Genomic DNA, 17,620 nt, shown 5'->3' with positions numbered 1-17,620 from the left:
ACACAGCACAAATAAATGCAATAGAGTAAAGATACAAATAAAATAAAGTCAAGAGCAGTTAGTGATTTTTGTTGTTGTAGCTGTTTGAATAATATTAAGAAAGCACCATCACTTTAAGAGAATGCACGTTCAGCCGACTATGTCTACTATAGGATACTTACCAAGATGGGCATTTTGACATTTTTTGTGTGAATTTGTCCATTTAAACATAATACTTCAGAGAGAGCTTGTTATCTCCACGCATTCTGAGGTGCGGGTTTGTGCACTTCAGATGAGCATACACACAAATCTTCTCACAGGAGACACACCTTATATTAACACCCTATCATAACCCTAGCCCTAATATAGCCAAAATGAAAGAGAAGCATGTTAACTAACACGCGACAACGGTGTTCCCCTGGGCTCAGGCTTAGGACCTTTTCTTGTTTGGCCACCTACAAAGTGAAATGTTTTGAGCCACCATAGTATTAAGAAGGAACAGTTGGAACAGTTTAACTTAGGGTGCCATATGTAGCTGGCCTTTTTTTTATATATATATCTATATTAACAGATAAAATGTATATTAATAATACAGTAATTGATATGCAGACAACAGTTTTGACACTTAAGCTTCCACAACAGTTACATTTAAGCTCTTTTTTATTTTAAACTGTTTTACATTGTAAATTGTGTTCATGTTCATATAGAAACCATGTACAAAATGGTTTAATTTTTTATTTGTTACATGCACAATAGTTTTTTTTTTCCTTAGAGAAAAAAGAAGTAGAAATGCCACAAAATCAAGAAATTTTACCCCATAACACAGCAGAAATATTTTCCTATGTCTCTTATTTTAATTAGGGTATGTGCACAGTAATAGAGCCAAAAGTCAACACAATTTGAAGGAATTCTTGTCTTTGGGAGACTTGAATTATTGATCTCCTGCACAGTAAGCAAGATCGTGGCCTGTGGAAGTAGCAAAATGAGGGGCATCATTAATAAAAGATGGTGGAGGAGATGGAAAACAATGTTTCTTGGCTTTTTTTTTCTTCAGGAAGGAAAACAAAAACAAGGTTGATATATTAGGGTTGTTGAATCCTCTAGCATCAATTCTGTAATTCATGTTTTTGCCATTTTTGTTTAGACATTGTCAAATGCTTAGCTTTTTTACATCAAAAAGTTAGTGAAGATTGCGTTTGCTTATTTTAGCTAGGCTGCCAGCCTTAGTGCAGCCTAAAGATAGCACACATGCACACTCCTGGGAACCAGAATTGATTATGGGATTGTTAAATTATGATTATTTCATACCTCTTCTCACAGGCAAGTACAGGCATATTTAAAGGGGTCATATGATATTGCTAAAAAGAACATTACCTATATTTACTATATTTACTTTAGTCTTTGCAACTTTACAAGTCTTCTTTATGCAGTAAGGGCTTGTAACACAAAGAGAAAGGAAAAATGTAAATCACATCATATGACCCCCTTTAAGCTGAGCTTAGGGTCATATTCAAGCTCTTTGGATTGACTGTATCTGAGGGTGATATTGGTGTATTAGATGGGAGAAAACACCTTTGTAGACAGATTCGCATTGGCTGTGCACTGGAGAGCACTACGAACAGTGTAATCAACAAAATAATTGGGATATCAAAGAAATAAAAGCGATTTATTTTGCTAAGATAACTAATGATATATGATTTCATGGTTAGTAGGGTCAGCATTTTATGTGCATATAGCATTTTTGTTTTTAATGTATCAGAAAATACTTGCAACCCATTTAAAAATGATAGAAGAAAATACATCTTACTTTTGAACCAAATTCAGCCATCATGTTTTCGAATGTGCTGAAGGCTTCTCAGATTCAGTGATCCTAACACTGACTATTAGTTTTCACGCATCTGTACATGGTATTTATATGGTGTTACTTTACTCTCCTCAATCACGGTCCTCTTCTGCAAGGGCAGTGAGAGAGATCTCCTCAGCACCATTATCATTACTGTTACCTCACAGACATAAAAGTGCACTCTGCCATGTCGTTTATTAAAAGAAAGAGCCTGTCTTTTAAAACTTGACCCACTATAAAAGTGTCAGATAGTCCTCAAAGGACAAACACAGAGATGAGAGAGTTCTGAAAGCTTTTACTTTATAACCTCTTGAAATTATGTTTTTCTGAACATTCGGCAGGAAATTTCATCATTCAAATATAATTTATTTCTTAATTACGTGGAACTCTTTCTCTCTCTTTTTCTCTGTCATAATTTTACATAGTCTTTTCACATTTCTCATGGGTTATCACAAAAACAAATTACATTTTAAAACAGAATAGTTATTTAAAATTACTGCATTATTTAACAGTATTTTAAGTAAAATAAAAATAACGCAGCCTTGGTGACCATTAACCTGTTAGCGAGCACCCCGACGCGGGTGTCCTCAACGCCCCTAAACTCGCATGTGTCAGTGTTTATGAATAGATTAAATGAAACGGGACAAAATTAAATCTTGACAATCTATGTATCATTATAAAGATCTAAGCTTCAAGCATCGACGACAGATCGCTGTTTTTCATTGGAAAGCTTACAAAGACTGTATTTGCTACATTTGTGTAATCAAGTACACATAAAAACATGAACAAAGGAAACGCTGTACATACCAGATCTGTCGTAATAACGAGTCATAAACACATCCACAGCTGTAAATCCCGGTTTAACTAGAAAGGTAAGGGTCCACTGAACGACATCTCATGAAGCACATTTAGTCCAACGAAGCAATAACGTTGTAATATGGATTATAATTCCTTTGTTTACGTTTCAGTTCTTCAGCAACAGAACGGTTTGTGTCCATCATGGAATAACTCACGGTCAGAAACAGCGTCTTGGTAGTAAAAAAACAGCATGGTTTTGCATGCGTACAGTGTCACAAACAGAAAGAGACGATCTACCGAAAAAAAAAAAAAGTGAATAAAAGATAGGCGAAAGATAGTATATTTGAATTCTGGCGCTCTCTCGTGACGGCTCGTGACGCGCTCTGACGCACCTCTCAGTTTGTTATATTTTAACAGTTTTTATATTTGTGAGAGTGCGTTTTATGTTTAATGTGTATGTATCTGCATGATTACCATCTGTTTGAGTGCAAATCAGCTAAGTTTCTGTCTAGTGTTTTAAAATTTTTGAAAAAAAAAAACTATGCAGTGGTATGTTTACTGACTAAATAGTTTGTAGAAGCCTTCAATACAGTTGGTAAATATTTTCTTATATTTGGAGCGTGGGGGTTCTAGACATAGTCTCATAAAAATATTTGCAGGGGCCTCATTTTTCATGATATCTTATTCAGATTTGAAATAGAAACACATGAGACGTGACTTTCAATCCATTACTTTTCTAGATTGCTCCAGGACTGATTTCATGTATTTTTATATCAAATAAAAAAATATTTAAGTGTGGTAAAAAAATAAAAAAAAAAATCAAGGCACTTAACTTTAATTTTATCTATAACTTTTAATATGTTTGAACATTATCAAATCTTGTTGATAAAAAGTAAAGCCCAAAGGGTCGTCTTTCCAAAGACACCGAAATTATGCTTGTAACACACTAAAGTAGGAAACTGTTGCAATTATAAGTTAGGTAGAGCACTTTCAGCTGTGATTCCCATAATGGGGGTTAGGTTAACAGGTTAAAAAAAATAAATAAATAAAAAGTCTTACAGGGTTTCCGCGGGTTGTAAAAGGTAGTAAAAGGTAGTAAATTAAATTATGCCAAATTAAGGCCAGTAAAAAGTAGTAAACGTCATCTGACAAGGTAGTACATTTTCGAAGCCCCATCTAACTGGGTCTATATCATGGGTGTCCAAACCGCGGCCCGCAGTCCAGTTTTTATTGGCCCGCAGCCAGGGTCCGAAATTAACAAGCGCCAAGTGCGGTTAGATTTTCCGTTTGGTGACAGTGAAGCGCCAGTTTCAGCGTCTGGTCTATTTTTTGCGTGAGCCGCGAGTGATCCGCGTCAATTCCGGAAGGAAGTCACACCAAGAAACACGAGACAATCCGGTCAATTGTCAAAATATAAACAATTTTCAAATTAAAATACCGCGAGTGACAAATGCGATCATAGGTGTGAACAGGCAGGGGGCGGACCGCGCGTGATTTTCCGTTCCGCATCGCTTCGGTGTCCGGTATGAAACAGGCTTAATCTCAAAAGGCTATCTGCCACACTGGCGGGTGAATGTTCATCATACCAAAATAATAATAAAAAGATATTACAATTTCCTTTTGTAATGTTATGATTCCTGGAAATTAGTTCAAATCTCCTGCAAATCTAGAGCGAGCGAGCAAAAGTGCGCATGCAAACCGTGTAGCGAGCGCACGGCAGAGCGGGAGAGACCTTGCATGGGTGTGTCTCTCTCTCTCTCTCTCTCTCTCTCACTCTCTCTCTCTCTCTCTCTCACTCTCTCTCTCTCTCTCTCTCATGCAGTGGTGACGCGTTTATATAAACGGCACCTAAACACTGTAAAAAAAATATTATGACATTTTAATTGTTTATTAATAAACAAGTGTTTCTGTGTCAGCTGCAAAGATGAGGTTGACACTGACTCGCGATCTTCGCAGTAGTGAACGCGGCGGAGAAAAATGCATTTCTTACGGATTAGCCTATAGCCAGGGGCGGTCTGGCCATCGGGAGCACCGGGACATTTCCCGGTGGCCTGACAGTCATTCTGGCCTGCCGGCTGCCCCTGTGCCGTCGATCAGGCTGACGTGCAATAGGCTGTTATGCAACTGCGAATTAATTGACGGTCTTATGAATCTACGTATCAGGCGATCGCGGAGTGATATGAACCCACCACATGAGCAAACATCAGTGAAGCACTGCCTAATTGGCTATATCCAGAGGCAGGCTTTATCTCAGAAAATCGCGCAAAAAATGGAGCGCAAAGGAGGAGCAGAGAGGGAAAGGAGAAAAGCCCTGGCCACAGATGCAGCAAGTTGCTGCAAAATCCCAGCCATTTTCGCCAATGAGGGAACAGGTCGGTCAGAATTACATTTATATTTACTGTGGTTCACTGAAAAAACCGAACTGTTGAGTTTAGCACACACGGTTCGACATTTTTTTCCATAAACATAGCATATACAACTATACCGAAACCGTGACTCTAAAACCGTGAAACAAACCGAACTGTGAAAAAGTGGAACTGTTCCACCCTAATATTTACATAATCATTTGGCAGACGGAAGCTTTCATTCAAAGCGACTTACAATAGATAAAATCAATTTAAAATAAATATATATTACAAATGTATATAATGATAGATCTTTTAAAAGAGCATCTTAATGACAAACTAGCACACTGTTTTACATATGAAGATACAGTATTTTTTTTTTAGTGCCAAAATTGACCAGAAACTGCTTTTCCATTTCTAGCCTATATAGCCTAGTGTACAATGCTTATTTATTTTGAAGGTGACGAAGGAAGCAACAGTAGCTTTTTTCAGCTTTTGAGTCAGAGCAGGAAACTCCCAGGTAAAGTTTAAGCTATAAGCGAAACTAAACATGCTGGCTATACTCTTAGAAAAATATGTGCTTTTATGATTTATAAGGTCATCAGTAGTAGGACTGTGATCATTGGGACATACAATTGATCTGTGAAGCGAGTAGCCTAGGCTACCTATATGCTGATTTTCGGTTCATGTCTGAACGTGTCGTGATTATACATGTGAGTGGTATTATTAGAAAGTGAAAGCATTGATGTGACCCTTCGATGGCAGTGCACACACAGTCCTTCGCTCTGCTCACTCTGTCAAATATTCTATAATCCTGATAGTAAATTTCGAACCACTCTGTATCTATTCCATCATGAGTACTTCAACAGTCAAGGACAATCGGAAAAGAGTGTTGAGCAGTCGCCAATAAAGACCAAATTCAAAGATTCCGCCATCACCGAAGAGGAATGGCAAAGTACTTTAGACTCGGTTGTGGCCTCGACAGTAAGATATGCGATAGACTCTGTACTGACCCTGGAATTGCGTGACCTACATATGGACATACAAGCAACCAACAACTCTGTAAAAGAGCTAAAAGCAGAGGTTGAAAAACTAGCCATCGCCGTCAAACAGACATGTGACTGGGTTGATTCAGTTCAAGCAGCTACACGGGAGGATAGGAGGGCAGCTACGAATCTGAGAAAGCAGCTTGAACAACTTACTGATAAAGTGACGAACATGGAGTGTAGGAGCAAGAGAAATAACGAAATGAGTGTGCTCATTGCATTTAAGATGGAAGTAAAAGTAACTCCAAGCGGCCGCATACTCTGATCTTTCGTGTGCTGAGATGACAAGACAGATCAGCAATCCTGAAGGGTGCACGACAGACATATACCTGGTGAAATAAACGCAGGTTAATGTCACGCCGCTGTTTTTTTTCCTGACATCAGTCCAGCCACGTTTGCCAGGAGAAGGAACCTCAACCCAGTCCTTAGGAGGATGACAGCACTGGGTCTGCAGCCGTTTCTCTTCTGTCCAGCGATAATTAAACTATGGCACAACAGTGAGCAGATGATGTTCGACTCTTCTCAGAGAGCAAAGGATTTTATCAGGCCACTGCCACAGAAGGTGGCATATTAACTGCCCAGGAGAGGAGAATCCTTTACGTGGACATGGACACTTAAAGGGTTAGATCACCCAAATATTAAAATTATTTAATTAATAACTTACCCACATGTTGTTCCAAACCCGTGAGACCTCCGTTCATCTTCAGAACACAGTTTACGATATTTTAGATTTAGTCCGAGAGCCCTCAGTCCCTCCATTGAAGCTGTCAATCACTTTCAAACCATTTAAAGAAGGTCTTTTAGCCAGTGAAGACCAGGTGGATTAAAAAGCTCTTTCACATTTTTTTAAATTTTTTTTTAGATTCTTAAAAGCTGGAAAAATAACGCCATGCCAAGTCTGATTTCAGTATGTTTCATAATGCCTCAAATGTCACCTGAAGCATGAGAGAAGACCATTGGCGTGCTGCAGGCTGGTGTATCCTGTGCCAGTTTTGCCAGACACTATGAAGTGAATCCGTGTTCAGACTATAAAGTATCAGTAAACTAGCATGACAGATGGCCATCCAGGTCTAGTTGTCTTAGGGTGACCATGCTAGTGCAGGATGGACACACACGCGTCATGGCACTCTCATGAATTGTGGCAGAGACTAACAGGAAATTGTTGAATAAAGTTTCTATTTTTGTTTTCTTTGTGCACAAAAGTATTCTTGTAGCTTAAGATCAAACCACTGATGTAATTTTATCAAAAATATCTTCATTTGTGTACTGAAGATGAACAAAAATGTCTTTGGGAGAACACGTGGGTGATTAATCAATGACAGAATTTTTCACTTTTGGGTGAACCATCCCTTTAAGTTCAAAATAAGAAATCAAGTCACATTTTGCAATATACTTTTGAGCCATAAAGACACAATTGCAAGACCGAATGTCACAGTTATGAGAAATAAAGTAAACATTTATGTAAAATAAAGGCAGAGCTACAGGATATAAAGTCACAGCTGGTATATATAAAGTCATACTGTTATACAGAAGGTCCCAATTAATTAAACTGAAAACTGCATCTATTTGATGAAAATACAGTAAAAACAGTAATTCAAGGGAAATATTCCAAAGACAACTTTACTGCTTTTTATCTACTCAGAAAGACTTATTGCTGCTTAAAAGCCAGACTAAATTATGGCTGCCTCTTCGCAGTGTTAATATGACATTAGGGCACCATATAAATATAACTGAAATGCATGCATTACCATAGTGCGTATCAGCTGTCTAACAATCACTGTCAAGTGCACCATTAAAACAGTGTCTTTAGTGATTCTGTTGTGTGCTTTAAATATATATGCTCAGTGTTTTTTGCCTCAGTTCGGCTTTAGTTGAACCCTAACACAACAGAAGAATGTGTGTATGACACGAGAGGTCAGTTTTCCATAGCTGTGGTTCATAAGGTCATCAATGGCCGCTCTAGCAGAGGTGATCTGAGCTCTCACTGAGCCTGAGAGAAGGTTTCTCTATGAGTCTTTTCATCATTCTCCTAACCCGCAAATAGGGACGAGCTGTGTGATATCTAGATTACCTGGACAGACAGCTACTGCATCATATTAAAGGCCTTACCAATCTTAGCTGTCAGCCGCACCGCAGGAGGAGCACAGATAGCACGGCTGCCTCTCTCTCTCTGTCTCAGACGCTCAGACTGTCGTTAGTTTTGAGTTGTTTATTTTTCAAACTTTAATTCTGGCTGCACAATAGCACATCAGGATGTGGGAGAGTGGTGATACTTGTCAAAAGAAGGATTACTGTGACTGCTGTCAGATACTGTCATCTGAACTTCATTATATAATTGCAGCGTTGGATGTTAATATGAACATATTTTACCTGAAAAAATAGTTGTTCTGAAACTCAAAATCAGCTGCCTTGCTAGATAGCAATTTTTTGCATCATAGCCCTAATATATATATATATATATATATATATATATATATATATATATATATATATATATACACATACACACACACACACAGTACAGACCAAATACCTCATTCAAAGAGTTTTCTTTATTTTCAGGACTATGAAAATTGTAGATTCACACTGAAGGCATCAAAACTATGAATTAACACATGTGGAATTCTATACATAACAAAAAAGTGTGAAACAACTGAAAATATGTCATATTCTAGGTTCCTCAAAGTAGCCACCAGTTGCTTTGATTACTGCTTTGCAAACTCTTGGCATTCTCTTGATGAGCTTCAAAAGGTAGTCACCTGAAATGGTCTTCCAACAGTCTTGAAGGAGTTCCCCGAGAGATGCTTAGCACTTGTTGGCCCTTTTGCCTTCTGTCTGCGGTCCAGCTCACCCCTAAACCATCTCGATTGGGTTCAGGTCAGGTGACTGTGGAGGACAGGTCATCTGGTGCAGCACCCCATCATTCTCCTTGTTGGTCAAATAGCCCTTGATGCCTTCAGTGTGACTCTACAATTTTCTTAGTCATGAAAATAAAGAAGACTATATATATATATATATATATATATATATATATATATATATATATATATATATATATATATATATATATATATATATATATATTTAAATAAAACCCTGCACTCTAACCCTGCATCCATGTTTCTCTAGGTGGAGTCGACCCAGAGCATGATTCGAATACTTGGTCTCTCAGCAACTCTGCCGAATTACTTGGATGTGGCGTCTTTCTTGCATGTGAACCCTTGCATTGGATTGTTCTACTTTGACGGTCGTTTCCGTCCTGTTCCACTTGGTCAGAGCTTTGTTGGTGTCAAGACTACAAATAAGGTACCCAGCAGCCAATATGCTTTTTTTATCTCCAGCTATGCCAAATAAAATGACTTTTTCAGTCATGTTTTAGTCAGAAATATGAAGTGTCTTTGTAATTATGTTCTCGTCACAGGTCCAGCAGCTACATGACATGGAGGAGGTTTGTTATGAGAAGGTCCTGAAGCAGATCAGAGCGGGTCACCAGGTAATGTCAATGTGTGCTGAAGACCTTTTTCCTCATTTCGCAGACTGTTTATATTAATTATGACTGAAGTGTTGGGTTTTGTAAAGTGTCAAGGACACAAAGGAGGTTTTATTGTGATCTCACTCAGTCCCGTTCCCGTGTCACCCTGAATTTGATCTAAACTTCGCTGCTTTCAAACTAAAGATTCTGGGAACTAGGAATGAGCAAGACTAATACAATCCTGTGCTGGTGCCCTCTTTTAAAGTTGTGTTGAAATAGAAGTAGCAACAGATATTTTCAATAGAGCTAAAATACTGTAAAGTACTGTTAAATGTAAATGTAAAAAAAAAAAAAAAGTTCAGTTTATGTTTCTAAATATAATGTGTTGGTTTATCCAGCAGTTGTTGATTATATTTGGAGATGTGGGTAAAATTGGAGGCAGATAAACATGAGTTTCAAGGGAAGGACTAAATGATTGGAGATGTCCTGCATACGTCACCTGAGAGAGGTCTGTCTTTTTACACAAAGATGAAATTACAAATATGAATATAATATTTTGATAAAAATCAAAAGGTCAAAAAACAAGCAGTATATCCATGTCCAAAATATTCACAATAAGATCAATAACATCCCTTTAGAAAAAAATATGATTTTTTTGGCTCAGTTTCACCAATGACAGCAATTCCAAACAAAGCCTCAGCAGAACTTTGAGTTTATAAACTCAATAAACTTTCCGAATTTATTACTGAGTGAATATTTTTTTTAAATGAATTAAGTACTCCAATGATTCGGTGACTTATTCATAATGATTCATAAAGAAGTCATTTGCTTTGTTTCTGAATGAATCAGATGTTTGAACGAATCAGTTGAATGAATGACTTAATGATTCACTCTTTAAGACTTGTTGCTACCTCCTGAGAGATTGTAGCCTTAAAGGGGACATCAGATTCCCATTTTCCATGAGTTGGCATGATTCTTTAGGGTCTTCATGAAATGTCTTTAACATACTGTCGTAGCCACTTGGCTCACAGTGAACACGACATAAAGGGGAGACCACACCAAAGTATATTTTAACCCCTTACTAGTAACCCCCCTTTTTTGGCATGGAGACCGAAATTACATTCCCAAAATAAAAAGGTTTCTGCTCATGATTCTTTCTCACTAGATACATAATCAACCTTTGTTCACAAAGCTGACACTTTAAAGTTTACTGTTCAGGAATCAGAATCACTCAGACTGTTATGATAATAGAGATATATAAGCCTCAAACATAAAAACAAAAATAAAAATATTAAAAATATATGTTTTAAATGTATTTTAAAAAATGTTGATGTAGGAAATGAGTTTGAAAACACAGTGTAGCTAAGGCCACAAGTCTTCCAAAACTTCATAAAAAAATTCATAATCGAATCTGTAAAACTGTGAATTTTATGAAATATTTTCTAAGGCCATGTCATGTGTGTTTTTAGAGAAGGCTAATCAGATTGATTTATGGCCCTTGTCATCTCTGTAAGATCTCACATGTAAACACTGCTGTTTATTTTGTATGTGTGTTGGCTTTGCAAAACTCCCCATTGATGATTGTATTGTTCTCACTAAACGAGTCTTTCACACCTCCGCCAGGTATGACACATTATCCGCATTATTCTTTTATCATTATTCTTTTGTTTTTATTCCACCTTTATTAGCCTTGATTGTGGTTTGTCAGGCTTTACAAAGCAACAAAGCAGCGATCTCACTTCAGTCTCTCTTTGCATTTAGCCCTTATTTATCAAAAGTCTTACTATAAAAATACAACAAAACATTTTCTTACGACCTTACGTGAATTATTGAGACAAAAATGCATTATGAAGAAGAAAAGCACCTGCTATTAGTAGCATCGGAGCTAACGTTTTATCATCAAGCTACATCAGACAATTTATGAAATTATTAGTACACTTTTACTCAAAACTCACTTTAAACCCCGATCGAGTGTTTATAATAACTTCCTTTAGCGATCAGGGGTGGAATTTGGTCGTTTACTGTTGTAAAAATATGTTATTTGTAGCCTTTTTCATCGCTGCACAAGTTAGCATTTCCGATGTACATTTTCGATTTTGTTTATAAAAACGCCCCAGATCTCAAGAAATTCTCATACCAAGCTTTACTATCGTAATCGCAGGTTTATTATTCGGATATTTAGTGTGTACAGAGATGTTTCGGTGTTGTTTTGGCCAGACAACTACCAGGAAGTGTGCAGGAAGCATGTGACACGATGGGGCGGTGTCCATATATGACACTCTCAGATTGACATTGGGAAGGCCCAATCAGAGTCCGAGTCACACACAGCACAAGCTGTGACCACTGCACGCACACACAGATTGCTGGGAGAGGCTGTTTATCATCAGATCGCGTAAATCCATGGAAAATGAATAGAAATGACGATTCTGTCTGAAGAAATATGAAGTAAACATCAGTAAATATATCCATATATCTCCGCAGATATGCATCTTTTGTCTATAAATCCTTATTGACGCTGTTCAGTGAGTCTATGTGAACACAAATAAACCGCTGCTGACGTGACTGAATATGAGTGAGTAGTGAAATTCTATTCAAAATGGGGCATAATACGGATTTATTATTTTGTACTTCTGACATAAATCACTAAATATCTGTCACTGCAACAATGTTTTATCAAAATATTGGTCAAATATCGAAGCTAGAGTCTTTAAACTTTCAATTGATGCACAGTTTGTCCAGATGAAGTAAGACAGTGATGTTTAACGTGCTGTGAAAGTGAAACAATAATAAACTGGGGCCGTTGGCGATGTTTGCACGTAAAGGGGTTAAACAAAAGTATATTTATTAACTAAAATATTCATAAAGTCAGTATATGTAAGACAAATCAAAAATGTTGTGTAAATCAACATAGTGAAGGTGTAGTGCAAAAAGGTAAAGAAGCAGGGCTGCCAACAGCCCTGCTGAGAGTCTGCTCGCGAATGCAGTCCTCCAGCAGCCAGCTGGAGAGCACTGATTTTATCCAGCCTCCAATTAGGCCATCAATTAGCCACCTTGGTACAACCCCCATAGCTCCTCCTGCAAACCAGAACAGAAACAAACCAAAACCAGCCACAAAATACCATACTAACAAAGGGAGAAAGTGGCAGACCCAACACATTAGAGCTGGGCCATCACACCTCCCCCCTAAAACACAGAGACCCATATATATGGGACTCTGAATCAGCATTTCCAGGCACAAATAACTAAAAATAAATACAAAACAAATCTCAAAAACATTCATTCTGGAAGACTCAATCACACTGACTCATTCATAGCCACTCACCCGTGAAACACCACTTTCACCTAGATTGATCACTCTCACCCCCAGTCTCCTTCATATCTCACTATCCAGCAATCCTGGCGCCTGGAAAGCAAATTAAGGACAGTAGAGACCAAAAAAGACAAGGATAAAGACAAACACAATCACTATGACCCCTCCGGGGCCCGAGATTCTCAACACCCTTGATGTGACGTATAGACAGTCTATATGGCTGTAAGAAAAGTGCCCACCGCATAAGGCGTTGGTTAGAATTTTGCAAAGAGTGGAGAAAAGTGAGGGGATTGTGGTCTGAATAGACCACCACTGGATGCAGGCCACCCCCCACATACACATCAAAATTTTGGAGAGCCCAGATCAAGGCCAAAGCCTCCTTCTCAATAGTTGAATAATTAGTTTGGTGTCGATTAAACTTGCGTGAAAAATAACAAACAGGTCTATCCACCCCATTTTTATCTCGCTGCAAAAGAATTGCGCCCGCCCCTACCTGGCTTGCATCAACCTGAAAATTGAATCTGAAAAGGTTGATCTAACTGTGGCGCAGCCAAAACAGGCGCAGAACTCAGCAGCAGCTTTGCATTCTCAAATGCCTGCTGATACTCAGGGGACCAGTCAAACTTAACAGAACTTTTAAGCAGATTTGTAAGTGGGGAGACAACAGTTGAAAAATTACAACAGAAATTTCTATAATAACCAATCATCCCCAAGAAACGCATCAACTCTTTTTTGGTTGTCGGAGGAGGAAACTTATCTATAGCCAAAACTTTGGCTCTCACCAATCGTACCTGACCTTGACCGACCACCTTGCCCAAGTAAACCACAGTGGCTTGGGAAAACTCGCATTTCGCAAGATTCACAGTGAGATTCGCTGCCACCAACTTCTCAAATAGTGCACGAATGCGAGCCAGATGTTGCTCCCAGGTGTCCGCATAGGACACCACATCATCAAGATAAACTGCGCACCCTTCCAACCCAACAACGACTCTGTTCATGAGTCGTTGAAAAGTGGAAGGTGCGTTCCGAAGTCCAAAGCTCATCCGGTTGTATGAATAAAGTCCAGATGATGTAATAAAAGAGGAAATCTCTTGGGCTCGAGGTGTAAGCGGTACTTGATAGTAACCTTTCAACAAATCAAATTTACTAACAAAACATGCAGCACCAACCTGGTCCACACAGTCCTCCATTCGGGGTAATGGAAATGAGTCTGGTTTTGTCACCATGTTAACTTTCCTATAGTCAGTACAAAACCTAAAGGTGTTATCAGGTTTTTTGACCAACAAGCATGGTGATGCCCAGCTTGAGTAAGAAGGCTTAGCCAAACCATTATCTAAAAGATACCGGACACTGTCCTCCAAACTTTTGTGTTTATCCGGTGAAACCCGATAAAATCTCTGCCAAATGGGCTGTGCATCTCCGACGTCTATGTCGTGCTCTATTAGACTCGTACAGGTTGGGATGTCTGAAAATAAAGAAGAAAACTCAAAAATTAAGCTTTTCAACTGTTCACGTTGCCTCCCCTCCAAATGAGTCAAAAGACTGTCCAACTTAGCCAGCGACTCAGTGTTATTTAAACGCCCATGTAGGACTTCGTCGTCCGGACCCTGAACCCCATCTTCAGCTGCCACCTGAGATGTGCTCAATACCTCATTGATAACTGCTAACCCCACAGGTTTCATGTCAACCTTGTCACCCCCCACCAACAATGTTGGGGAATAATAAGGCTTGAGCAGATTTATGTGACATAATTGGGTAGATCTCCTACGCTCCGGAGTAGACACCAAATAATTAAGTGCTGAAACCCGCCGCACAACAGAATAAGGACCAGAGTACTTGGCCCTAAAAGGCGAACCTGGTATAGGCAGTAATGCTACTACTTGGTCACCTGGACTAAACTCTCTAGTCTCCGCCTTGCGATCATAAATTCTTTTCATTTTTTGTTGAGCTTCAGTTAAATTACTACTTGCCATTTTCCAGGCCAAAAACAGTTTGCGACGAAACCCATTTGTATACTCCGCCAAGCTTTCTGGTGGTTCTGAATTATCCAGATCACTGCTCAGTACAGACAAAGATGAGCGCACTTTGTGAGCGAAAACCAATTCGTTCGGGCTAAAACCTGTACTTTCCTGCACAACGCTTCTTGCCGCCAGTAATAGCCATGGTAAGCCCTCTTCCCAGTCCCTTTCCATCTCAACACAGTAAGCACGCAACAAAGATTTTAAAGTGGCGTGAAACCGCTCCAGAGCCCCTTGGCTCTGTGCATGATATGCACTACTTAGATTGTGCTTTATGCGCAGCTGCTTTAGAGCCTCGGCAAACCTCCTAGAAGTAAAGTTTGAACCCCTGTCACTTTGAATTACCTTCGGTATTCCAAAGATAGATATAAAATGTGATAGTGACTTTATAATTGACTTTGTTGTTATACTTCTTAGGGCATATGCAGCAGGGTAACTCGTAGCCTGACACATTATTGTAAACAAATACAAGCAGCCAGATTTCGATGTAGGCAAGGGACCTACACAATCAATTATGAGATGTTCAAATGGAGTACCTACTGACGGAATTGGATGTAGTGGCACAGGTTTAATAGACACATTTGGTTTACCCGCAATTTGACAGATGTGACATTCCTTAATAAACTTAGCCACATCACGTTTTATCCGCGGCCAGTAAAAGTGCTGTAACAAATGACTGTATGTTTTCTTTACACCGTAATGTCCAGTCATTTCCCCGTGTGCAGTTTTTAACAATAGATTACGATATTTCTCAGGAACAACCACCTGCAACACCGGATCTGCTACCTCAGGGTTTGCAAATGGTGACCACCTGCGAAGCAACAAGCCATTTTGGACACAATAGTTATTATCCATGCTTAAATCTGAAGCCAAATCAAAATATTTCCGAAGGCCAAGATCGTCTTTTTGTGCGTCAATCATTTCACTACGAGAAAGTGATGCTGGCAACTCTGGAATATATCATTTTAGTTTCGTTTTAGACGCATCAGATGGCTTCTCCAACTGTGCGTGACTCATTGCGCGAGTCACCGCACAGGCAGTGAACACCTCTGGAAAATCTTGCAGATTTTTGTCAGACTCAGCTGATGGTACAACGTCTCTTCTAACCACAGGAGGTGGTAGTGACCCTTCAGGCCAAACACGGCCCCCACCCAAATTATTTCCCAAAATGAGTTCGACACCATCTATTGGTAAAGATGGACGCACAGCAATTGTTACCTCTCCATTGCAGAACGCTGAAGACAACTGAATCTTGTGCAATGGCACTGAAAATGGTTGCAGATGTAACACCAATGAGCGGATGGTATTCAACCATCTGTTCCATGTTAGTGAATCCTGACCCTGTTGACACATTCTACACTCAAAGACCAGAACGTGAGTTAAAGAAAAAACAAGGACTTTCGTTTTACAACCCTCTTACAACATAACTCACCACCCTGGGCGCCGCCATGACGGCAATGTCCTGGCGGGGATGAGAGTTATAACACCTTGGAGACTATCCAGAGATGCGATATCGAACTTCAAAAGGGAAGACAAACACCCCCCCTTCTCGATCGCACATTCCAGTGAAACAGACGCACATACACTCAAAAACAGGCACAAGCATTTTTGCTGGCCCATGGACCTTCTTTTACTAAAACTACCTCTAAATGTTTTTTAATGTCTCCCTTTTTGTGCTCAAATGTATGTATGCGGCATAGTGGAATATATGAATGTTACTGTGTGTTTAATGCAAACTTTAGATGCATTTAGTTAATAGTAAGTCTGTATTTTTGGATACGGGACTGGTAAAAGCCTAGTTCTTAGTGTCGGGATAATCGTAAAAACACGACTGTAACGAATCTTGATAGCAAATTACAAAAAGATGCATTGTTTCAGAGGAACGATCTTGCTTAAGAAAAATGTTTAACTTTGACATCGCCATAAATTAGACCAGTGGGCGGAGATCAGCAAACAAAGAAGATTTTTCCCGCCTTAGTTTGTTTACACTTCATTGGCTCATACTAAAAAAATAGGTGTAAACCTAGAGTTACTTAAAAGCTCAAGGAAACCTGTATTCTGGGCATTCCGCCAGAGAGAAAAGAGGATTCCCAGCTTTGCAACCGGACTTCAAGAAGTTCTCCGTTATTCTTCTTTACTTTTCGTTTCATTCTAGTTTTTCTTTATTGTCTGCTGATATTTGACTTCGTTCAATTGCCCTCACGAGCCAAACGAACTTGAGTCTAGTCATCTTTTGGCAAAGTTTACCTTCGCGTTAACCATCGAGCTCGCGCATCATCTGCTCTGGAAAGAACCACGCTGAGGCCGCACAGACCGGACAATTTGAGCGCAGCTACACACAAGAGCCAGATCAAAGCAAGTACTTTCTTATATCGCAACTAAAATTGCTGTTTAAGGTTGTCTAGGCTATTCCATGTTTGTGAAATCATCCAATGACTTGGGGTCTCTTGCAAAGTTAACTGTTTGAAATTGCCACGCTGAGATTGCTTTTCACTTTCACTTTCTCTCCCTCTCTCTCTCTCTCTCTCTCTCTCTCTCTTTATCTCTATCTCTCATTTATCTCATTATTATTCTTGTTCATTTACCTTGTTTAAATTGTATTTTCGTTTTGCTATATACTCATATTTACTCCGTGTGAATTGTAGTTATGTACTCTTTAGTCTGTTTTTATTAAATCCTATAATTTGTTTGAATTGAATTGTTTTATTGCTCATTGAGATCGAAGTCCCTGAATCGTGTGATCTACGCTACGAGCTTTGTTTTATATGAATTAATTTTCAGTAATCTTAGTAGTACAGACACAGAAAAT

General features: G+C 39.0%; 1 protein-coding gene across 1 annotated transcript in view; it reads left to right on the top strand.

The window, feature by feature from the left end:
- The window catches only part of ascc3 (activating signal cointegrator 1 complex subunit 3), a 205,551-nt gene that overhangs the window by 98,568 nt on the left and 89,363 nt on the right, over window positions 1-17,620 (top strand). The window contains exons 12-13 of the mRNA XM_052617566.1: window positions 9,141-9,317; window positions 9,433-9,504. Of these exons, the coding sequence (XP_052473526.1) occupies window positions 9,141-9,317; window positions 9,433-9,504 (249 nt within the window). The remainder of the gene's footprint in view (window positions 1-9,140; window positions 9,318-9,432; window positions 9,505-17,620) is intronic.

The sequence above is a fragment of the Carassius gibelio genome, chromosome A16, assembly GCF_023724105.1.
Source record: "Carassius gibelio isolate Cgi1373 ecotype wild population from Czech Republic chromosome A16, carGib1.2-hapl.c, whole genome shotgun sequence".
NCBI lineage: Eukaryota > Metazoa > Chordata > Actinopteri > Cypriniformes > Cyprinidae > Carassius > Carassius gibelio.
This window is presented reverse-complemented; position numbering and strand designations above follow the sequence as displayed.